Genomic DNA, 26,274 nt, shown 5'->3' with positions numbered 1-26,274 from the left:
TAATACTGATACTGAAACTAGAACTAGTTTCGCTCTGGATTTTGGATTTAATTCAGAGTTTGTGTGCATGCGTGAGTTTTTGGATATGTGGATTCTAGGCTTGGAGCTGGTATTGGTTCGGTTACTAACTGAAGGGTTGCCTCTTTTGAGAACCTGCCGCGAGAGGGGGAAAGCTAACAGCGAACTCCCGGTGCTGTTATCGACCTCAGGCAATATAACTGCCGGAAAATTATTTATTATCGAGGGTAATTATTTATGGATAGTGCCATCGGGGTGGTGGTCGATGACCACTATATGTGTATTAGAGAGTTATTTGAGTTCAAGGGTGGTAGAAAATTTATAATCTAGAAATTAAATAATTTTTAATTATTTTAAAGTGTATTGATTTAATTTTCAAAATATAAAAAAAATTTATTCGAAATAATTGACTCAATTTTGACTTGAATAGTTAACTGAAAATTTTATTATAATTTTGGAAAAAAATTGTTCAAGTCAATTTTTAAAATTGTGGGTGTTATTATAATTTTGGAAAATTGGTATATAAAATAGAAAAAAAAATTAATTATTTCTGAAAAATTATATTCATTTGATTTTTTTCGCTTACGAATATAAGTCTAAAAAAATTCTATAAAAAATACGACAAACATTAATTTTTTAAAAAGAGAACTTCAAATCTAAACAATTACCCGTTATAATTTTTTTTTTCAATTTCTAGAATAAAAATTTATTCAACGAAAAAAAAAAACTGATGGATTTTTTCTGAAAAATAAAATTCAAAAATTCAGACAAATTATAAAACCAAACATTAAAAAGATTTAAAATAAAAATTATCTTTTGAAATTACAATTTATATGATATATTAATCCATACATATTTTAATGACAGATTAGCGTCGTTGTTTTATTTTTATTTATATTTATACTTTAATTTTTATTTAGTTCATTCGAATATTGATTATCATTATCATTACCAGTAATAATTATTTATAGCAACAATCTAAACAGTCACGTACTTACAGATTTATTAATATAATTATATTTATAATTCTTTATATTTATGTATAATATTCAAATAATTATTTATTCATTTATTTTTATTTATACATTCATTATTTTAATTTATAACTTTTCATTTTACACACATATTAGTCTCTTTTTTTTAAAACATTTACTTTTTTCCCTTTTGTTATTTTCAGAATTGCAAACCGTGTCGAAAGTTTCCCGGGGCAAACTTTTCTTTTGAATATTCATAACTTCATTCAAGACCCGCCGTCTTTATACACTTGACAACTCCGAATAAATATTTAACGATTAACCCATTGAGTACGTCAAATTTTAATCGAAATAATATTTTTTATTTTCACTTCCTTCTCTTTCATTCTTTTTTTTCTTCTTCTTCTTCTTCACAAAATAATTATTAAGCCTACAAAAAAAAATTTTAAATCATAATCATTTCAAGTTACCATTGTTATTACAAATAAACTAAACATGAGTTATATACTTTCATATAATTTAAAATAATCAGATATGTTTTTTCCTAAAAATCAAAATTGGTTTAATAAATTTTTTTTTTAAAAAATAACAACCAAATTTTGAATGTTTCATTAAAATTAATCTCCTTTTCAAATTCTGTACATAATTGATTAAAATTTTTTTTATGAAGTAATTTAGTTCTTTGTATTTGAGTAATTAATAGGGAAAAAAACTGTAAAAATTTTTAAACTAGACGTAGAAATCCAAAATTTGGTTTTTACTCCTTTAAAAAAAAAAAAGTCCAAAAAATTAATTCGATCTTCATACAAAGATCCAAAAATAATAACTATAATATTTTCCATTGCAATTTAGACTCAGACAAGTGGATCCGAATTGCCTGAAGCTGAGACCACTAGATGTTGCAATCACATGCCCACCGTCGACCGTAAATTGTCACTGCTATTGTCAATGATATGTATATACTACCACTTACAGGACACATGTGCATATATGTATGTATGTATGTATGTATGTAAGTATGTATATATTTCACAGATATATCACACGATGAGGCTGCGAGAAACTCCCAGGAATAGGCAAAGTATTCCTTCCGGTGTGACTTGCAGCGACCAATTCGACGATATGCTACATCGTAAATATTATTGTCCGAAGCTACATCAAATATATATGTATTTATATTTATATATATATATATCTATATATATAGAAATATTTTACACAGTGTCTTCAGAGCGATCCGACAATATTTCTCATTTCAGATTGTCATATTTATTTTATAAAAAACAGGAAACAAACTTGCGAGTGTTCGTCCAAAATTGCACACCTCGGGCATTTGAACGTCGCATTTATTTCGACGTCGCTGACTAGTCTTAGGAGGAAAATTTTCATGAACAATTTTATTGATATGTACGACAACTGCCGTAGTTTTTTTTTTTTTTTTTTTTTTTTTTTTTTTTTGTTAAATATAAACAACTTTAGGGAATTCACTTCCTTTCGCCCCAACCAGCGCTGTTGTAGAACCAGGAAGAAGCGGTCTCGTCTCTTGTTTTGCTCCACGTGTTGTCTAAATTTCCAGCACCAGTGTCCTGAAAAAACAAATATTTATTTGTTTATTTATTATTATTATTTAAATATTGTCAGAAAATTTTTTTTCATAATTAAAATTAAAAAAAAAATTGTTTTTAATAAAAATAAAACTTTTTTTTTTAATTTCATAAAAAACTTACAACGACATTAAGTTGATGGGGAGCAGGCGAAAGGTAGTCCATATTTGAGTAATAGGAGGAATAATTTTGATAGCAAGGCTGCTGGGAGGCAGTTGTGGTCCAGGCAAGTCTCTGATGATCCCCGGGGAATCCGCCGCTTTCCGTGATCGCTGGACTCCAGATACTGCTGCTGCTTCCTCCGCTGCTGTACACCGTCCCGCCCAACTGTGGATGTTAATTTATGTAACACGTGTTATACGCGTGTCTTTTTCATTATTTTTTACATTTTATACGTGAGGGTAGATAGTAGATGGTAGGGGTGGGTTATTGTTATCTTTGGTTCGTTTATTGTACATCGTATTATGTTACCGTATTGTTTAGCTTTCAATAGATTGTACTCGGGATTATTCATGACCGTGATTTGATATTTGGTATTTGATACGGGTTTTATGTGTCATGAGGGTGTCATAATTGTTAATAATATAATAGTAATTCCTTTTTTTAATTATTTTCTAGAAGGGAGATCGCTAAATTATCGGATAATTAATGTCGCTTAAGATTTGTAAAATTTTCAAATTATTTTGATTTAAAAAAAAATTCGAAAAAAATTGAAAATAAGTCTTAACATTTTATCTAATTTTTAACAAAAATAAAAAAATTCAAAGATTATGAAGTAAATCAAATTTGTTCTTAGATCCCGAAGAAATATTTATGAATTATGATCATATAATTAGACACGTGCTTTAATTTAGTTTTTCAGTTTGTTAATTTTTTAATAATAATAGAACAGACAGAAATCTGCCCTGATAGCCAGCGCTTTCTCAGTAAGTGTTGATTCCCAGCAGTTACGGTTAAGTTATACATCAAGTTGGCGGTAATTCTTCACTCAACAACAGTTGTAAGCAAATTGACAGAAATCTACGGCCGCAACTTGAATACAAGTTAACAATCAAACTTGTAGTTAAATTTCCTTTCAACTTTACTACAATTTGAAGGAAATACTTGTACAGCAAGTTTTGACGTCTATTTGCAGAGTAAGTTATAGGTAACTAATAGGTAATCGCTCGCTTTGCCAACTCTTTCCGTCAAGTTTGCTTCAAATTGCGGACGTAGATTGACAGTAAGTTATAGGTAAGGTGACTATCAGGGTGCCTGCTTATTTCTGTAAAATTATTTTTGTTAGTTGTAGGGTTTGCAGGAACCATTTCACAAAAAACAAACCCTTAACAGTCGGTAATAAATTGAGTTATCTTATCGACAAACTTACACTCGGCGGAGTTGTGCTCGCAGCGAACAGCAAGCCAGTGGTGCTACCTGCCGGCTTATATTGCGGTGAATCTCGTAAAAGAGCTGGAGAACTCGCAGCAGAGCCTCCTGTTCCGCCGCTTCTAGAAAAATATTTAAATTTAAAATGTTAAAACTGTAATTATTGATAAAATTCAGTCATAAAATTTAATAATAGTAACAACAACAACAACAATTGTTGATATAAATTGTGGAGGATAAGCATCAGAGTGTAGACAATTGTTTTATTCGTCTTGTAAATGATCCAACTTTGATTTAAGCAGTTAATTTGATACAGTTTAGACAAACAGATAGTATTAGCGTCGAGTTAAAATAAGATTTACTCAGCAGTAATTGCAAGACTCTAACAGGTAGTCAATTCTAAGTAGAGATTATCTCAGACAAAGCTTGTGTATACAACCCAATATCCCGGACGAATTTTCATCGCTATTTTACTGACTAAATTATATTTTTAAATTCACTTTTCTACCCCCTTACTTAAGTAGAGAAACATTTAAATTAAAGGCCCGATATACGCGTACATACTTTTGTCTGACTAATCACTGACCAATCACTTAAATTATAAGTTAATTATTTTTTTTGCAATGTATTTTTAATAAATTTTTTATTCTTTTTTTCTATGTATGCATTTATATTTTTTTTTACCAAAATTAAAAAAAAAAACTTACAATGGCGTCGAAGCTGGAACAGCGGCTGCAGGCGTTGGGGTGGTAGCTATCGAAGGATTTTTCCCAGCCGGCGGATTGTTCACGGGATTTCCCGAGGGTTTTTTCGACCTCGGCGCTTTCTCTTGCTGTTGTTGCTGCTGTTTCTGCTGCTGCCTGCATTTTGCTCGCCGATTTTTGAACCATACCTGGAAATTAAACAGTCCAATCTCCAATTATTGAGAAATGGAATTGGGAAACTAAAATAATTGCTCCAATCATCCCGGCTTGGAGTTGACGAGTTATTACATTACTCGATGGAAAATTTCATCACTGACAGTAAATTTTCAGCTGCAATTTGTTGTTCGTCCGTGAATTTTATTTTATTTTATTTAGATAGTAGTTGAGTAGTCAATCGCTAGTTTGGTCTGTCAGGGTGGAATGTTTCATTTAAAATTGCATTAATAATTGACTAATTCAAATATAAGCTTTATTTATTTATTTTGAAGGTATTAAATCTTGAACCAAGAAAATTTTTATGAAAAATTTTATTTTTCTTAAATTGAATAGAAAAATTTTTCAAGAAAATTTTTCTGCTTGATTCAACAAAAAATTAGTGAGCTGATAATTATTCCAAGTAGCATTCGTTCAAATAATTAGAAGTTCAAAAAAATAATAACTAAAAGTTGAGAACGAAAATGTAAATGGGAGCCGCTGGGAAGCCCCGTGCGATCAATGTTAGACTACTGGCGAGCTTGGGTTTCTCTGCTCGGGATTTCATAGCACAGGGAAGAGAATTCACGAGTGTCGAGTAACCCGTGAAGTTGTCATACATCGTACAAGTTAAAGTAACACTCTTCGACTTCTTCTCCTCTACCTCCAACTCGATCATTAAAATAGCCTCGAAAAAATCTAAAGCAACAATAGAACAACAGACGACAGACAGGATAATAGAACACGACATAAATTAAACAAAGCAAATGCGTATATCCATTCGCTAGCGGCTACCGGTATTGAGAGCGAAGCTGAAATAACCTCGCGTCACTCGTACGTGCTGGAGATAAAGACCAGGTCGCCGTAATTTATTTTCATCCCAGGTGTCCAACGGTAATTGCCGGTATCGGGGGGAAATCCGATGATCAGGGCGGAATATGCAGTGACACGTCGGCTACCAGGATACCCATTAGGGAGTCACTCATCATCATGCCCTACCTCATCTTTATTTTTATTTTTTATTTTTTATTCTTTAACTCGAATACTTTTGGGTGCTATTACCATCACACAGCTACCTCTAGGTCGTCGGTCCTCGCTCGTTAACAAACCGACAAGTCACTGAATTCTTACAAAGGTCAGAATATATTTACTTTGCTTTTCTCCATTTACATAGTCGTTTACATTTTTTTACGGTCTACATTACTTATTTTTTTATGTTTTCAATGAAAATGCAGGTTCAATCTCTGAATATTGTGAAATTTGTTTTTTTTTTTTTTTTTTTTATTTTTCCGGGAAATAATAAAATGTCATTGATTGATTTGCTTGTTTTTTTATCTCAAATTTTTGAATAAGTAAGGTTCCAAAAAATCGATTTTTTTTTTAGTTTAAATTGTAGTCTAAAATATTTAAAATAAAAATTTTCAAACCCCAAAATATTACTCCAGTTTCTGAGATTCAAAGTATAAATTTTGTATATATATTTATAGAAAATTGAGATGGAAAACAATAATTTTATCATGAAAATTGTTATAAATATTTTTTTTTTAATTTAAGTTTAATTTTTAAATGATTAAATATAATCAAAATTTTTAAAACTATCTTTTTGATTCAAGAATTCTTAATTTAAAGTATTATTACTTATTTACGTTACTTCAATTGAAATTTATTCAAATCGAGAACATTTTTTTTAGTTAAAGAATTTTTCTGCTTGTCTTAAAAATGATCAAAATTTTTTAAATGATGTTTTTGGTTCAAAATTTTCACTCTTACATCAAATCAAATTTTTTTTTTTCAGTTTTGATGTTAGAATTTTAATAAAGACTGCACATTTCAATGATTAGTTACTTTTTAACACTATTTTAATCATAATTTCGATTACGAATTCAAAAAATGTTATTATAAAGTAAAATGTGTTATAAACTATCTCGGGTTACTCTAACATATATTGATTGATTGATTTATTTTGTATGAGTTCCAATTGTTAAACATGCGAGTTAACATTGTTAGAATGTAGAATGTAGGTGATAATGATAAAGATAAGAAATGTAACATAAAACTAAAAACAAACAGAGACTATCTATAATTGAATAATTGAATTGAACTTGGAGGGATTGAACTCCGAAGCATCAACATATTTTTCCAATTTTCAAAACAACTTCCAAACAAACTGGTACAAAAAATAGAGTTATTTTTTTTCAATATAAATTATTGAGGCTGGAATTTAGTGTCGCACGTGATATGAGCACGTGTACGGTGCGAGGACACGACGGGCGTCTAATTGAATTAAGTCGCGGTCGTACTGAGCAAACGATCGATGTCTCTAGTTACGTACTGTTCAGCATTATAGAAACGCGTGCCGACGGTCATCCGGCGCCCTCAAGAGCCCTAACGTACAACAACATACCCGTCCACATCCGTCGCTATCGGCATCACAATTCGCTCTTTCTTTATCTATATTGTAAACTGGAATATCTATAATAGAATTCTGTTGGCGCTGGTGCTGCCGTTGTTTTATGTATATGTATACATATATAGAACTGTATATCCTCCCTCGATATTCGCTTCGGCTCCCATTACAACCGTAATCCGAGACAATGGAAATCTCTCGCTACTTTACACTCTCAATTCTATCATGAATAACTACTTATTTTCTATCTCACTGATTTTAATTGACTCTATCTATATGTAATGATAACTAGGGTATACAAATATATTATTATTATTTAGTAAAAAATTTTTCAAATTTCATTTATTTAATGATTATTACCACTATAATCATTAAAAAAATGTTTGCAAGTTATAATTTATAATTTTCTCAATATTTAAGAAATTTACTCAAAATTCACTGATAAAAAAAATTTTATTGAGATTAAAAAAAAATTTGAACCAAGACATTATTCTTGACTTGAGTAAATTTTACATAATTCAAGAACTTTTTCTCTACATAAGATCAAACTCTTTAAAATCATATTTTTAAATCAAAAATTTTAATCTGAAACCTCAAATTAATTTTTTATCAGTGTAATTTTCTTGATTCAAAATTTTTCATTTAAATATCAATTTAATTTTTCATCATAGTATACAAAAATTATAAAAAAAATGATTTTGTTGAATAATAAATTTTAATAGATTCAAGAATATTTCTCGAATCAAATTTTTTTTTGTGTACTAAAAAATAATCGTGGCAGCTTCCAATTGTCAGTCAGTAGCCTCCACTGATCAATTTTTTTCGATGCATTTTTCTAATAAATCCTTAATCTTTGCTATATGTTGATTATAACGATTGAAAAAATTTGAATAAAAAATTTTTTTCTTAAGATAACTCTTACACTCATGAATAAATGTGAAGTGTAATAAATATTTATTACCTACTAATGTAAAGTATTAAGTTTAAAATAAAATATTAAATATTCTATTACATAATGGTAATTACATTGAGATTTATTATTATTACCTGAACCCTTGACTCGGGTAAATTAATCTTCAACGCAACTTCCTCACGCATAAAAATATCCGGGTATCTTGTTTTAGAAAAAAGACCCTCTAAAATGTCCAATTGCGCTCGACTGAATGTCGTCCTTTCTCTTCTTTGTTTTCTCGGATTACCTGCCGTCAAATTCATGGTTAATTAATCATAAATCATAAATCATTCATTATATATTCAGTAAATTTTTTTATTTAAATAAAATATATAATAATAAAAAAGGTCACTCACAGTAATAGGACTCACCGGCAGGAGTGCAACCGGGGTAACCGATGGTCCCGTGGAGAGCTTCTATTGGTGGCATGCCGAGAGCGCCTACGTAGGGCGAAGACTTGAGCGCGCCGTAGGGCCCAGCCGCAGAAGCACCGAACCCCGCGGGCCCAAATAAGTCGCTCGCGGAGGTGGTTGAGCCCGTGAGGCTACCGAGGTCCGTGGCCCCAGCTCCCCCTCCACAGCCGGAAGCTCCACCGAGGCTGTTGGGCCACATCGCTGCCCACCAAGCCCGTGAAGCTCTCGCCTCCCTAGAGAGGCGTACTTCGCGATCGCGTCCCGAGACGTCGCTCTGAAAAAAAATTTTTATTTCTTTATTTTTTAAATTATGGAAAATTTTGTTAAAAAAAATTGACTAAATAATTAAATAAAAAAAAATTTTTTTGATAGGTTAATTGTTAGAATTTATAAAATTACGCACATGATTTTATTAATTTTAAAAAATTGAGTTTATCTCAAAAAAAAAAAAAAAAAAAAAGTATGTTACTTTACACGGAAAAAAATTAATGTCATAAATATTGTCAGCTGTAATTATGACACTAGCCATAACATAATTGAACTTAATAACATTCCAAGATCGTAACTATCATAAAAGAACGATAATAATTATTAACATTTAATTTTCTCCGTGGATTATTATTATTATTCATTTTATTTGTATCAAACAAGCGATTAAAATGATTATTAAAATACATATATATGTTGATATTCGATGAAGGATTTATCCAACAAGTGTAGAGTGATGATGCAGTGGCTATAATCACAAGTCAAAATGTCAAGACTACAAAGCGAATAAATAACAATTTCAATTTATAATTACAATTCATAATTTATAAAAATCGGGTGTCGTGTACGTACAAGTATTTATGAGTGTTGACACACCAGACGTTAATTAACCCGCGATTAAATATTGGATATTAAATATTTTAAAAATGTTAAGTCGGTAATCCAAAACATGTGCGTAGAACAATGAGGCCTGAGGAATGAGGAATGAGCCAGCTGCCAAGTGCTCCAGTTATTTTCAGTAGATATATAAGTTTATAGCTAACTGATACTATATATTATTAAATATAAAAATCTACTCGAGGGAGGATCTTATATATTTTATACCAGATATTATAAATTATAAATTATAAATTAGCGACGAAACAAAGGTGGGAAAAGAACCGGGTTAATGTAACCCGAGAGGATAAGCCTTTAAACCAGAGAAACTTTTTACTTCTCATATTTTGGTCTTGGTCTTCAGTTTTTTTTGGACAAGGCCCGAATTCGCCGTTTCATATTTGTTATATATATCTTTTCGGGCTCGAGTTCTCCCGCGCTTTTTGCTCAACTGAAACTGTCTTGTGTTTTATTATTATTATATACATATAAACATAAAATATAAAATATATAAGTATGTTGGAGGATGTAGGATGTAAGGATACGGGTATATTTGTCGAGGTATATAGATGTGAACGAAATATATACGTTGAGTTGAAAAGCTAAAGCGACCAAGAGTCGTGTTGCATCTACGGATTATCCGCAAGCGGTCGACGCAGCTGCCAACGACGTTTCTATGTTCCTTCTCTAGACGTATACATGTTGGATATATATTTTTTATATCATCTTTTTTTTTTTATCTCTGTTATTTATATCTACACGAAAACCTTTTTTTTTGCTTATTTATTGTCGAGAAAAATTGTCCATTGATTTTGAAAATAGTTCGGTAGATGACAATTTTTTTGGGTATTTATAATATGATTTCTTATTTATCATAATAAAAATTTTAATTTAAACGTTTTAGTTCTAAAGCTTCAAGCTTCTTTAATTTAAATTAATTTATAATTTTGCAATTTATTAATTGCATTTATAATTTTTTAAAACTTCTTTAAATGGAATTTTTAAAATAAATTTTTCTTATACTGTAATTTATTTATTAAAAATAATTCGAAAAATTATCAGATGTCTCTTAATATCAGTATCATAATTTTTTTTTGTTTTCTATATCAATATACCATCAAATCTTTAAATATTTCAATAAATTCTTTGATAAAAACACACAACACATAAAAAACATAAAAGTGAAGTAATAAAGCATTGTTTCGCCCTCACATTCATCCACTTGCGGATTTGTATGTTCATTTATAATATATTGAAAAGTGAAGAAGGCGCTTCTCGCGCTTCGCTTAACTTACAAGTACTTTTCTTCACTCCCGCTTGATATGACATATTGTTATCATTATTATTGTTATTACACATGAGCGTTCATTTAATGGCGAAAAGTCTTCAGTATTTTGCACTCGGACAATCTTTTAGAGCTTGAAGGTGTACCAAGGCAATCTAGGATCGAGTATAAGAACAATTAAGGGGTGGAAAGTGTGTAACGCATGCACGGATAGCCACAAAGACTGATTTAGTGGGCGATGAATGGTTGAAGGAAAATAACAAGGAAGGAATCAATTGCAGTGACGCCTTTCTGCAAACACTTTGTGTTATCAATATATCGACCACTACTAGCAGTCCTAATGACTGTCAAATCTCTATTATTAGTTGTATCGGGTACCAGAGAGATAGACAAGCTGGGTAGACTAATGTGCTGCTGAGCTTACAGCAGTGTATATATTGGCGACTGGATGAAGTGAAGGGCTGAAAATGTCCCTTGGGGTCCAGGTCGACGTTCTGTCTCGAGGAGCTTGGTATATCTTGTGCGTGTGTGTTGTAATGGGTGAACAGTCCAACATGACGAATTCGATTTGTCGAGTCGGTGGCTTTATCGATAATGTTACGGTCTACTTGAAAGATATCCCGGATAGAAGGGATTTAGTTCGTGAATTACTTTATAGAAAATACTTTTTTATCATATTAGACTATCTTAAGTCTTATTATTATTAATAAAATATGTTTGTATGACTAAAATACAAAAAAAAAAATTAACTTGACTTAAGGGGGAAATTTTTGAACCAAAAAAAAATATTTTCAAGAGCTTCATTCTCTTGAATTAAGATGAAAAAATCTTGAATCAAATTGAATTAATTTAATCCAAAAGAAGTTTCTTAGATCAAGAATTTTTTTATTGGATTAAAAATTTTCTTTGAAATCCGTAAATAAAAATTTCTGATGTGGCCTTATCACGAAAACTAAATGGCCTTGGAATGAAAATTAGCCTTATCTGGCTTATCATTGCATAATATATTTTGATAGGACTTGACATGCCCATATCAGGCCTAATAGGAACATGTACATAATTTTTTTATACCTAAAATAATTTTTTGACTTCTAGAAAAAATGAAAAAAAATTTTTTTTGATTCTCATACATGGCTAATGTGACTAGAATGTCAATATTTTCATCCACAGAAAAAAACTGAACTTATTGACTTGAAAAAAAAAAAAAAAAAGTCGAATCAAAAAAGTAATTGAGAAGAATTTGAACTGGGATGATTAAATGGAAAATAAAAAAAGTCATTGAAAGTTTGGGTAGTTCTTGTCCACCCTCGCCTTGAGAGACCGCAAGATCCAGTAGGGCCATCGTACAACCCTACAAGTACCTCAGGCTCTTGTCGAACAATACTCTTGTGTGCAAACACTCGTGGAAACAATGCGGCGCGACATTAGTGTCCTAGCTTTTCGTTTATATGGTACATATTCGATAGACTGTTAGACTGTTCTATTATAAAGCTCGATCTATTCACTGTTTTTCTCTCTTTCTTCTCCTTCTTTTCTCTTTATCTCTCTCTTCCATCTCTAGCCGTTTGGTCACTTACTCCGCAATCGAGACACAGACACTTTTATTCATGTCGCTGAAAAGTTAACGACAATCCTCTTATCCTTATAATATAATATAATATAATATAATAATGTAATTTATAAGTTATAAGTTATAAACTTTTACTTTTTATAATATAGCTGTTAGTGCTGCATAGTTTTTAGTTATTAATTTCTTAATAATTAAATTAATTATTTAATTATCTACTAAAGTTCTTTCTCATCGTTTGATACCTCGATCAGCTCAAGTTTTTCATTATTAAAATCCATTTATTTTTTAAATTAGCTTCAATCTTACACTGAAAAAAAATTAACTTGATTTAAGAGAAAAAATTTTAAGTAATAAATTTTTCTTCATTTAAATTTCAAAAATTTTTTTTTATTTCATTCAAAATTTAAATTCTTCAAAATAATCTTCGGCCCTCTGTTGAATAATTTTATCACTACTTTTGATCAAAAAATTATTTATGACCATTTCAAGCTAAATACTGATTAATCCCGGAAATTACTAGTTTTACAAAATTATTATAAACCATCAGAATTATTTGTTACATTCACGAGCCGATACCCTCATGATCGAATCGAATAAAATTCTGGCAAAAAAAATTTATATAAAAGCAAAAGCAGAGCTTAAGGTACAAGGCAGCAAAGACTTTACTAGTCTCTCCTGGGTTCATTCAATGCAACTTAACCTGCGTCTCGTTGTTGCGGGCTCATTGAGCGTAAAACTTAATTCCCGTGGAAATTTCGAAGAGCTAAAGCCCAACAGATTCATCCATCGAGCATAGTATGTAGTTATAACTCCGACAAGTTTTTATTTTTTATTTGTTATTTGTTACATTACTATTACTTTTCTTCCCCGCGATCTCGTGACTTTTCACCAAATTTTTTTTTTCCGACCTTTTAAAAGATTTTTTTCCGGCCACCCTCTTACTAGGGACGGGGATCCCTCGAGGTTTTGTTCGTAGTTTAAGATGATGACAACTCCGATGAATCTGGGCTTGAACTTAAATATTATATTTTATATATTTTTTTCTTAAGAAGGAGTGCAAAGAAAAAAAATATTCGAGTTTGGGTGGGCATGTCAGTTTCTGGTTGACTCCCTTCATAATCTTCCGCTAGTTTTTAGTTTGTGTGTGTGTGTGTGTGTGTGTGTGTGTGTGTGTGTGTGTGTGTGTGTGTGTGTGTGTGTGTGATTTTATGTCGTGTCGCTGTCATACGATGTACATCATGTACTGTACTATATATGTATGTACACAAAAAGTATCGTCTTCTCAACTAGATCCTCGAGCAGCAAGGGTTTCTTTTCTGCTCTCTTTTTCCTCTTAAAGGCGCATTCACACGTGATAAGATCGTTCTTGAGAGCAAATGGAAGCTCGTCTCTCGTCGTTAGAAAATGACAATAACCGCGACCTTAATTCCGAAGGTATTACATATTATCGTCATAAGATTTTTCTCTTAGACATTTTTTCTTTTTTTGTTTATTTATTTACTAATTTTTGGTCGAAGATAATTAAAATTTTAATTTTTTTGGACAAAAAATTTAGAAAAAAATATTAAAAAAATCAATTTTTCCTTTCGAATATTTTTTTTCATTAAAAAATTAGCATCAAAATAAACTTTAAACTGTCTTTTAAATAGAAAAATATTTTAATTATCCCTGCGCTCAGATTTTTCAAAATTAATCATCATGTAAAAATTTTTTAATTTGAATTTTTCAGTTAAAATTTTTTTATTGACTCGTTAATTTATTTTTCAGGTTTGTTAATGACTAAATGGATAATTTTGCAGTCTGAAAATACTACTCTTTCTAGCCAAGCAATAAGAAGTCGTATCTAAAATAATTAAAGTGAAAACGTATCCATTAATTTTTATTATGATGTTTGGAATGACGTCCTAAGTGAATAAAGAATAAAAGGGCAGTGTAATGAAAGTCAAGCTAGGTCTAGACCTTATCAACATGAAGGAAAGAAACAGAACACATAACATAGGACATAGGACATAGGAGAATCTCGCGTGTGCCGTCAGAGAGCAAGCAGCGAAGCTAGATAGAACATACTACCATACCAAGGAGATTATCGTAAGCAGATTATTTCCATGAAAATCCTGCTGCCCGAGTCTCGTCACACTCAGCAAAACATCCACATCCCCGGTATATAACACATATATGTAAATGTAAATGTAAATGTATAGATAGGATAGGAGTAGTATAGACTTAAAACTTCATCCGACGAGAGTCTCGACAACACACTCGTAACAGTTACTCCGACTCATCAACTTAAAACATACACCAGCAACTCGCTGGAGGCCGTGTGTTTTCAAACTGCTGATCGCCATCAACCTCACTTTGTACTTTGACTCCTCGGGCTGCTGCTTCGCTTTCAGCAATGTAAACCTTTCGCACTTTGATCGTCGTCCCAGAATTTTGTTTTTAAATCTTTTTATTTATTTTTTTTTTTTCTTATTTAAAATTTATCATGATGATTGATGGTATTATAAATGTGATAATTTAATAAAAGGTGAAAACAAATGCGGATAAATAATATCGATAAAGTTTAATGACAGCTTGATTATTGAATACGATTGATATAGCGGTTGGTACCAACGCGATGGATCATAAACCACAAACTGAAAGCTCTTTGTCTCCGTTCCCAGGAGAGATATATTCACTGTTGGATAACCGCTTTATGTGATTTACACCACGAATATTTGATTGTACATCCGTCAATTATTTCAATAATTGATTAATTCATGTCTGTTTATTTTTTATTCGATAATATTAATTATAATTTGTGAAGGTTCGTTTACAGTATTATATATTTATTTTATTTTCATTTTTGGGAGGTATTGATGCATAATGTAATGTAATGTGTTTGATATGTTTTTGAAAAGCTTGTATTGTACTTGTTAATTATAATGGAATTAAGAGACATTGGATATTTTTTTTAGCAAATAAATTGTAGTAAAAACAATTGCACATGTAAGAGTTTAAAAAAAATTTTCTGAATATAATTAATTTTTTTTGTCATATCTATAAAATTAAAAAATAGCGGATGATTTTAGTTTCATAAATTGTGCATGTTTTTATAATAAAATTTTCCCGTAATTAAATAGTTCTTTTCTTTCAAAATTTGATACGTAATTGAAGTTTAAAAATTTTTAACGATAATAAAAAAATTAATTTAATTCAAAAGTGAATATCTTGAATCAAAAATACAATTTTGAAGAGTTTCATCATTTTTAGAATTTTTTCGCTTGATTCAAAATAATTAAACTTTTTAAAATTTTGTTTTTTATTCAAAATTTTTACTTTTGAATAAATTTAATTTTTTTATAAGTAAAAATGTTAAATTTACATAGAAAATTCTCGACATTTCCGTATTTAGTTTGAAAACATTCACAATTGAGAATTGTCGAATTCGAAAAAAAAATTTGAATCAGAATTTTGATAAAGAAATAAAAAAATGCTCATAAAATATCAAAAAATTGTAGAATAAAAATTTGTATAACAAAAAAAGTTTCATCAAATAAATTTCCGTAATTTTCTCCAAAATAAATATTTCAAATTGAAATAATTTAATTAATCTAAAACAAAAACAAGAAAAAAATTCTTAATATATTTTTCAAAAAAAATCAAGAGAATATTTTCTAAAAAGTGATCCACAGACTCCAAAATATCTAAAAATGTAAAAAATCATCACCAAATAACGCAAACAAAAAAAAATCTCACCAAAAATTTTGGTTGATACACAATGATTTCTTTCTTGGGAAAATAATCCAAATTCACTCTCTACGCGAGTAACTATTGCGAACATTCACCCCGAAAGTTTACTATAAATACATAAATAAAATAAAATACAAATCACTTCACCGTAAATCCACAAAATGTCAGTAGCAAAAGCATCCCCGAACTTTATCAAAGGTTTAATTAATACCAATGCATCAAATAAAACCACTGAAATAAAATCACTGAGTTAATTAATCACTAAAACCTGTAAGCTGCAGTGCTACTAATTATTGTAACTGTAACATTAGCAAACGAATAAATCCGCATCCACAAACTGAATTTGGCAATAAATTAACAATTCATCCCGACAATAAATGGGTACAAGTTAAATGACGATCAGTACGGCGATGATAAACAGGCGTAAGTGTAATTTTAAATGTGAGTGCTACAAGAATAATAAGAACAAGAATAAAATGAGGATGAGGATGAATAAGAAGAAAAAGAAGATGAACATAGAAGAATATACCCGGATCGTAGCTCTGGTCTATTATATAAAGAAGGCGTAGGAGAGTCGAGCCGAACTTTTCGCAACAACTTTGATTATTACTCTCTCTTTCCTCTCTTCTCTTCTTTACCCGCGAGTATCACTCCACCCTCTCTATCAGTTTTCGCGGTGCCTCTTTGTCGAACTTCTATCACCCTTACCACTCGTTCTTTATCCCGGTTCGCGTTCCGCGGTCGGGATTCGGCGTCCTCACTCACTCGCGCTCGACGCACATTCGGGACGCCGTTGAAAATGTGTAACGTGGGGAATACGGTCAGCCGCTGTACGTCACGGGCAACCAGCGGTGGCTTCACGGTTGCGTGGCGGCCGTTCCTGCAACAAACGGCGGCACCCGGCAATACCAACACACCCGCGAGTTTAGATGTGGGCGGGGCCTCTGAAGCTCGGACGTTCCTATTGATCGATGGAATAGGAGTGGGGACCCAATGGCTGCGTGAGCTTTCGCGCATGCGCAGTTTAGAGACGCAATAGAATAGCGAACTAATAGAGAATGGGAAGAGAAGAGTAGTTTATTGCACACATATGCATACCATCAACTATCGTGTTTGTCGTTTTCTTTCTTTGGTGACATGTATATGTGCGAGTGTGTGTGAGTCTGTGCAGCAACGCTGCCTTGAATTATATATATGCAATGAATATGTGTACTCTGCACGGAGGTACAACAGCAAGGCACAAAGATGAGATGACAAATGCAGATGATGGATTTTGTTGTACTAGTGCAAGTCCGCACTCGCACTTCAGATCCAGTTTTCGAAATGGAAACTCATTAACTCTTCTTTTATTGTTTAGAATTTTAGTCTAGTTGTATGTAATGAAAAAAAAATTTAACTTGATTTAAAAGAAAGATTTTTGAACCAAAAATTATTTTAAAGAGCTTTCTTGTTTTGAATCTTGTAAAATTTACTTGCATCCAGAAAAATTTATCAATTCGAGAATTTTTTTTACTTAAATTAATTTAATGGTTTTTTTTTTTTTTTTTTTTTTTTTTTTTTTTAATGGTACAGAGTACAAAATCCGTAATTTATTGGAAATAAAGAGCTCTTGATTGAGAAGAAATACTCACTAGTCTATCAAAATTGTAAAAATTGTAAAATCCTAATCTCTTCATTTATGGACAATTTAAAATATTGAAATACATACAATAATTATTCTGTTACGTTACCAAAAATGAAAAATTCTACTAAATTTTTTTTGCGTTGTATTTTTCATTCCTGAAGGGTAAGTTTGAATTTTCTTTCTATTTTGTAAAAAAATTACTTTCAAAGATTAAAAAAAAATTTTTTTTACCCCCTCTACATCCACAATAAAAAACAAAATGATAAAACCAATAAGAAAGTTGTGTTTACGATAGTAATTTATAATTACCATCGAAAAATAAAGTAAATAATAATTAATGAAGATTATTATGGTAAAATGTAAATAAAGTCCGAAAATTGACACCAAAGACAGTCGCGAAATAAACACAGCAGAATACAACAACGAGAAAGGTAAAGTAAAGCCCAAGGGCGGGAATAAATACAGCATGTAATAGACGGCGAAGCTCGGACATAATAAAATAATGAAATTAATCGTAGATTTAAATATCAGCGATCTCTCACTTCCGTGGACGCGAGATACACACATGCCCCATAAAATGCATTTCTACCGAACTTCCAGTAGGTGTAGTGAATAGCCACTACACTCTTTGGTGGCAGAGCGGTGTACACACTCAGTGTTTTGTGTATATAGCCACAACATAGCAATTTAACTTGCTCACGTGCGAGCGGTTAATGCTCTTACAGGATTTCCAAAAGATCAGCCCGTATTACTATACTATTAGCGTAGCTAAAACCGGCTTGCTTTCATAAACCTGCACCAAAGTAACGCCACTTTAACCCCGTGGTATGTCCATTCATAAATTCTCGGCCAATTTACTCCCACTTCAATCCATAATATACATTTAATGTATACCTTTAATACCGATACCGATACTGATACCAATACCGATAGTATTATGAATTATACATATATATTTTCGCTTCTCACTTTCTACTGGATGTGTGTCACTTATCTATCTAACTTCTAAACATTCAACATACACTAATTGATATTAATCTAAGTAATTTTTTACCTAAATTTATTATAAATAAGATATTCATCAATTTTAGGTAATTTATTATCTCTCTTTCACCGATTAAAAAATAATTAACCTTAATTTATAACCAAAATTGGTTTAGTAATTGATGAAGCCAAAAATCAATATCAGATGCGGTCTTTAAGAGTGTAAAAAAAATTTTTTTTTTTAGAGTTAAATACCTCAAAATTAACTTTCTTGGAGTGAGAAGATTTAGCGATCATGCGCCGCCTGTCGGAGATTTTTAAAACTAACTTTGGTTGGAGAATTTATATATGGCTTTATCAGGCCTGGAGTGGACAATTAAATTATATAAAAAATTACAGAAATTCATGTCTTGATACAAAAGAGGAAAAATTTTGAATCAAGAAAATTATTTTAGAGAATTTGAATTTTTTGAATTTAAATTATAATAATAATCAAATAAAAAATAATGCAACTTAACATGAATATTTCATTGACTTTCAGACGACTTATATAAAAGTTTGATAAGTGGCTTGCATCACTTTCAGATCTATTCTTGCCAATGAGCCGCGAGTAGACACGAGCTGCGAGTTACTGTACTTGATGATATCAATATATATGTCCGTAGTCTCTAAACTTGTGATGTGAATGAAGAACGATGAGAAATATATCAAAATGTAGAAGACGATGAAAATGAAAAGCAAGAGGTACTTGAAGTATACGTTCGCCATACACATGTACTCTGAAAAAAAAAAAAAAAAAAAAAAAAAAAAAAAAAAAAGAGTTATATAAGAAGTTTATTTGAGAAGATGAAAAGAGTCCGTATGTTATTTGCCGTAATTTAGTTTTTTTTTTATTATTACTCTTTCTCTTATTCGTTCGTACGTCTTTTATCGTCTCTATTGTTCGTGCAGTTTACCGTTCGGATCTAATGCAGCTGATCTTTTCGAATGAGTTTGTACACTGTATATACGTATACAAATGTATAAATGTCGAATGGTATATATATTTTTAGTATAAATCAATTTTAATCGCCTCATCAATAATTATTATAATTTTTTTTTATTGACACCTTGTTTGCAGAGAAAAATCGAAGTCTGTAAAAATTGCGAAGTTTAAGTAAAAAATTTATTTTAGGGTCATGTATATTGTTTACTTAATTCCAAATTAAATCATTTAATTCGGAAAAATATTTGTGAATTATTCGTAAGCGTAAAAAAAAATCTGTACAAAAGACTGAAATTATTTTGGAGCGGAAAAAAATTTTCTTGGCTCTAGAAAATTTTACTTTATTCCAGATAAACTTGGAATAAATGGACCGTTTCAAATTTCAACTAAATCACTCATAATCATTTCTAAAAATCATCCAAAATAATAAAAATAAAAGTAGAAAAAATCTTGTTCCACCAAAATATTTTCTCAAAATTCGTCATTCCACTTAAAAATTTCTATTCATTTTATAACTTTTCAAACCGGACAATAATGAACAATTTTGATTCATCGATCTCAAGTGAACTAGCCGTAGAAATCGTCGTGGGATCCCAACGAAACGAAAACCCACAAGACTACAAAAAAAAATTATTGTCCCATTCTGACTCAATATCATAAAGTCACGATGACTGTTAAAATCCGCGAAAATGAATATTTTATATAGTAGCGATTATTGCGCGTGGGATATGAATAAAAAATGTTCACTCCCGACACCGGCAGTCTATTGAAATATATGATTGATCTAGCTCCTCAAGTGTTCTTCAGATCTCACAATCTCTCGACAAAAAATCCAAGTGCCTCTTATTATTATATTATCCATCACAAAACACATTATAATACATAACATAGATAAAAAGATGTATCAGTGGCATGTTAGTGATTGTCCCAGTGGGTCAAGCCATACAATGAGAGCCACCAGTGTTCCTATTCTTCTAGACATAATTGTGCCGGTCATCTTAATATTCTACCTAGTAGCCTCCCGGGATCCTCAGTCACAACATTTCTTCAATTATGTGTAAAGTGTAATGAATATGTAAACTGTTTTATCGGTCCCCGATTAAATTTATTTTGTGCCTAAATTTTCATTTTTTTTCTGACTCTCAATTCGCTTCAAAAAACGAACAACTCCCTGATTTAATTTCTAATTTTCACTTCCAATTTATAAATTTACAGAACAAGAATCATCCAAATACACAATACACAAACAAATAAAAAACTAGACTCGCACACCCGCAGAGCACAAAATTTCGAGTCCATTGATCGATTTTTGCAGCGTAATACTCACGGGACAACTTGTTCGATTTCGATCAGATGGGACCAGTTGATAGTGTCTTTTTTTAATGATCCAAGTCATTGCTCTACCGCGAAATCCATTCAAATTTTTGATCATACTTGAAACCAAAAAATAATTCGTGATTTGATTTCACTGATACATTTATTTCCAAACACCTTAACTTAAAAATTCTCTGGTCCAAAAAAATTAAAAAATGAAAAATTGTTTTCCAAATTTTCCCACATATTTCTGTATGGAAATGGTAACGAATTTTTGATTGCCGGTCGCACGACTGGCGACTACCTGCATCACACATTTTATACCGTAGCCAGCAAGTTACACAGTGGCTTCAATAATGGCATTGTCCAAATACAGAAAGTCCAAATAAAATAAAATAGAGAAAATATATTGCAGGATGTGTTCTATCCGGACGTGAGAGTTTTCTTGGGCTGTACTTCTCTATTATTCGGAAGAAAACTGGCAAGTGAGCTTGCTACTGGGTTTGGATTGCCCAACAGTGTCCTTATGAGCGTCTACATCTTACATCTTATACATTATATATTATTATGTGTTCCGTTTCTTATTGTACTTTTGTCGTCATCATAAATCAGCCTCCTCTGATTCAGGGTGTGTATGTATATATAGATATATATTTATATGTATAGACATGCCTATGGCTTTTTTACCGAATCAATTTTACGGGTCGTTAGTCCTGTGACCACTATTCAATATAATGGTATTTTGGTTTTGACCTTCTCAGCCTCAGCTTGCTTTCTTGTATAATATATAACTTACAATACAATTTATAGAATCTTAAATTATGAGGACTAATATGAGTTTTATTGGTATTTATTGTTTTTTTTTTTTTTTTGAGCAAATGAGGGTCTAGTTTCTAAGTGTTAAAAAACATGTTCAATAAAATGTTAGGGATTTTGAAGTATTGTAATAAGTAGCTATTGAAATCGATGGAAATTTTGAGTTCATCTTTATTTGGATTTTCGCTAAATCTTTGACCCATGCTGAGAATTTGGATGAAAATCCGGTTGTGCTAAAAGCCGACTGTTTTTCATCATGGATAATAGACGATGGGCATTGTTTATTGTTGGAGAATAGAAAAAAGGCTTATATTATTTTGTACTTCGGAGAAAGAACAATTTGAGTGTAATGTATAATATAGAAGAAGAAAAGTGCCGACTTCTATGGAAACTTTTTGGTTCTTTTGGAAAATATTAGATCTTGAAGGAAAAGTTTTACGTTTAATTTTCCTGTTTTCATAAAAAAAGAAAATAAATACGATAGCATACAAAATTTATTCATATATGTTTTTGGTAAAAATAGACTTACATTTTTTTTATGTTTGTACCCATATTTTTACATACGAGTAAATATGTGTATTTTATTTGTGAGGGTAAGATTTATTGTCGAGGGAAAAATTAGTTTTACCATTTGATCAATTAATTAATTAGTAAAATGTATGAATTTTGTTAATTGGGGCGAGTGAATGGATGCTTATGCATAATAATCCTGTCTGCATTACATTATATTCAGGTAAATTTATATTTTTGAAAATATAAAATTCTATTTTTCATAAAATGTAATTTCCTAATTATGAATTTTTACGTTGGTAATTCAGACCATATTCCAACAGCTCATCTTTTAATAGTGTTCTTTATTATATTACTCTTCAATACTCCGAAAAAAAAAATTTTTTTTAATTTATTTTTTGTTTTTTTTTTTTATAATTTACTATTTAATTAATTATAAACGTTTTTAATATCTTTAAATCTTGTCATTATTTATTTTACAAAAACAAAAATTTTCTTATCAAAAATTAATTTTTTTATCCCAACAAAAAAATTAAATAAATGATTAAAACAATTTATTCTTTTCACCGAACTAAACCCAAGGCCCAAACACTCCACTCTAACATGATTTTTCTCGAATTAATGATGGGATTAATTAGCCGCAACATGCGTTTTAACGAGTACTCAGAATCCTCGATTTAATAACACTTGCTGGGAATTGATCCTTGACTAATTATATTACATATAATGCTGATTTAATCGGCATATCCCCACGGTTGTTTGCATTCCGGATAGACTTTCGAACTTTAAAATATCCCTGTCTATGTCTATAAGCACTACCACATTAGCATCCACACACACTGTAAATAGTGTAGAGTATGTAGTGCGTAGACCGAGAGACAAGGGGTGAACTGGTTTGTATTCTTTATCAGGCTGGTGATGTTCGATGTGAGATCCTTGCTCTTGTTACGCTCAGACAAAATAATTGGCCTTTGCACGTGCCCGTGGGCATGCATCACTTTTCTCCTCTTATCTGCTTTCAGCCCCACACTCACTCGGATTTATCTCTCTGTTAAACTCTCTGTGTACCTAGCTTGACTCTACTGATACTACCTCAGGCATTGAAACTTTATACACCCTCATTTATTATCAATCATACGCTAATGACAATCAACTAAAAATCAAACCACTTCATTACATCGAGAAAATTAAATGTTTATAATTATTATAATTTTTTTTTTAATAATGACAACTAACAATATTTAATATTACCAATTATGTAATTTTTTTTCAATATTTTAATTTTTTTAAAATAATTTTTCGATTGATTAATTATTGACAAATGAAAATAGAATTTAAGTTTTTAAATCTACGAGATGGTAACTATTACTATCGTGATCGTAAATATAGTCAGCTGTAATTATAACAGTTACCATAATAAAATTTTATTCAATACCATTCCAAGATATTAACTATTATAAAATACGATAATAATTATTAACATTTAATTTTCTCCGTTCAGAAACTCAAAAATCTTCCTCATTAAATTTCTTTACTAGAAACAGTTCAATAATAAATAATGAAAATTTTCCACTTCTACAAAAAAGAAAAGATAGTAAACTCAGTGAAGCTCCAGTAGATCCTGACGTCGATATGCAGAACGGCAAAGTGAATCTCGGATTACTTGTCCCGGGGGAATCTAACCATCGAAACCCTACACCGCACTCGAATGTGTGTCCCAGAGTACTTTCGGTATTCCTCGACGAAAATATGGGCAAGATATTTTTATTTAATTCCCCCTAGACCTTTGTTTCTATTTCACTTGTCTACTGTCTGGATTTCTGACCGGGTGGAAGCCGGTCCCTATAAACCGTCTATTAATGGGCCCATAATAGCCTATTTGCGATCGCTAATAGTCACCCCCGAGGGAAATCTTTTAAATCCGGCGTCACTCCTAAATGGAGCTCTGCTGGTATATTTCCTACTTTACTTTTTATTTTTATTATATAAAATATAATATCCCTTCTCTCAAATTATTTTCTTCATCTTCATCTTCATCTACTCTCAGCCATCATTTTTTTTCCTCCTGCACTTTCTGAGGATCCTTATTATATATGTCTGACGTCACCATACCGTATCTTAACCTTTTTCATTCGTCCCTCTTGATCTTACGGGCTGAAATAATTGCGCGGGGATTAGTCTTTCATTTATTTCTTTTTTCCCTTTTAATTTTAATTTTAACAAAACTACTCTCGGGCTTAATAATTATTAAATGAGAGAAATGTTAACATTTATATATATATATATATATATATATATATATATATATATATATATATATATTTTTTTTTTTTTTCATTTTAGCGCAATTTTTTTTTTTAATCTTTATCTTTATAGAGGAAAAATATTTTTTTAAAAGCTAATGGCTAATTTTAGCTCAAAAACATTCACTCAAAAAAAACGAGTATTTGTTGTCAAGATTCAGTTTATCGAAATCGTAATACTGATGAAAAATATAAATAAATATTTTTTACAACTGCAAGGATCGAAAATACACATGCACAGTTGTATGGCGAAAGCACACACGAATGTGTAACTTTGCAGGGAATTTTGAATGGTAAATGGCGGAGGTTTTGCGTGTGAAGGGCGGGAGAGAAAGGGATGATTGGTGTTATATGTCTAGACGTGCGGATGTGTGCGAGGTATGGTTTGTGTGGCTATTGTAGAGGTCGAGGTATGATGACGGTAATAGAATAGGCGACGGATGGCTTTGTGTAACGGAGAGGATGCAACTGCAGTCGGCTTATCCCTTGTTGTATTCTGAGCAGAGTAGAACGTCATTCACCGTTCGGTATCGAGATATATATCCTGTCCATCGAATGTGAATGTGAATGCGAATCCGAGTCCAAATGCGAATGCGAATCCTAATACCCTCACGGTGTTTTGGACGATGCGTTTGTTGGTCGGGAAACCACTGGATTGTCCGCTCCAAACTGTGCGTCTATACTACGGCTATTTCTGTATACAGATGGATGTATTACTGGAAATTCCAAGCCGGAAATCTCTTAAGAATAAAATATTTACTGTGAATAAGTATTTTAAATACTTTCTATTTGGGTAGTCTCGTGTACCGCTTTTCAAAATATTTTGCCTGTTTTATCAATTTTTTTTTTTTTCACGATTTTCATCGGATTCTATTTAGAAGTCAACAGAGATTTATTGGTGATCAATGTTTCAGGTGAAGATTTTTTTTTTGGTAAATCTCTTGTTTTTTAAAGTCTGTAAGACTTTAATAAAATTCGAGAAAAAAAATTTGTATGCTTTACAATTTATCTTTTTTCAAAATTTTGCATAAAAGATTTTTTTATGAGTATGTTATTGCATAGATATTTTACCGATTAATTATTAATAAAAAATCACTAAATTTACTAATTCAAACGATCTGATCAAAATTATGAATTTAAATAATTCAAATGTAAAAAATAAATAAAAAATTTTACTTTATGCCTTAGTAATAATATTATATCCTTTTTTATTTGATATAAATATATTTTTTATCTGATTTTTTCTCATTAAATTTCTTGAAAAAAATAAATTTTTTCCATCCAGCACCGTTGAGAATTTAAAAAACTTATATTATCATCTACGTCACCATTTGAATCCTCACCATCTCCATCTACATCAATGGCATACACATATGTACATTGCACAAGTGCAACTAGAGTTAAATTCTGGTGAACTGCTGGATGCTCGTATTTTCCTCAGCAGTATCAATACAAAGTATCCTCGCATACATGTACTCATATATGTGTATATAAAAAGTGAATTAAAGAGGAAAAGAATAAGAGAAAAAGATTTATTTGAGAAAGATAAAGAAAGAAAGACTAATGTAACAACTACTACGAGTACGACGACAGTCACGTCAATTCGATGGCGGCTCGGTGAGTTGAGGTATAGAGCTACGACTGAGAGGAAAACG

The 26,274-nt window shown here is 31.0% G+C and overlaps 1 protein-coding gene across 4 annotated transcripts in view; it reads right to left on the bottom strand.

The window, feature by feature from the left end:
• Window positions 1-950: 950 nt before the first annotated feature.
• Otd2 (homeotic protein ocelliless) overlaps window positions 951-26,274 on the bottom strand; it is a 76,581-nt gene continuing 51,257 nt past the window's right edge. The window contains exons 2-8 of one of the 4 annotated variants that reach the window (XR_012478758.1): window positions 8,576-8,906; window positions 8,315-8,466; window positions 4,672-4,856; window positions 3,966-4,086; window positions 2,720-2,923; window positions 2,317-2,578; window positions 951-1,422 (exon numbers count right to left, since the gene is read on the bottom strand). Coding sequence is in view for 3 of the 4 variants with exons in the window: in XM_074238871.1 (XP_074094972.1) it covers window positions 2,477-2,578; window positions 2,720-2,923; window positions 3,966-4,086; window positions 4,672-4,856; window positions 8,315-8,466; window positions 8,576-8,906 (1,095 nt within the window). In the remaining variant the exon portion in view is untranslated. Of the gene's footprint in view, window positions 2,579-2,719; window positions 2,924-3,965; window positions 4,087-4,671; window positions 4,857-8,314; window positions 8,467-8,575; window positions 8,907-16,089; window positions 16,597-26,274 lie in introns of those variants that run through there. The other 3 variants (XM_074238873.1, XM_074238871.1, XM_074238872.1) reach the window with 3 other exon arrangements.

Source organism: Cotesia typhae, unplaced genomic scaffold, assembly GCF_013202065.1.
Source record: "Cotesia typhae breed Kobodo isofemale line unplaced genomic scaffold, CoteBio_Ctyphae contig_23, whole genome shotgun sequence".
Classification (NCBI taxonomy): Eukaryota; Metazoa; Arthropoda; class Insecta; order Hymenoptera; family Braconidae; genus Cotesia; species Cotesia typhae.
Note: the sequence above shows the minus strand (reverse complement) of the source record. Positions and strands in the feature narration are given on the sequence as shown.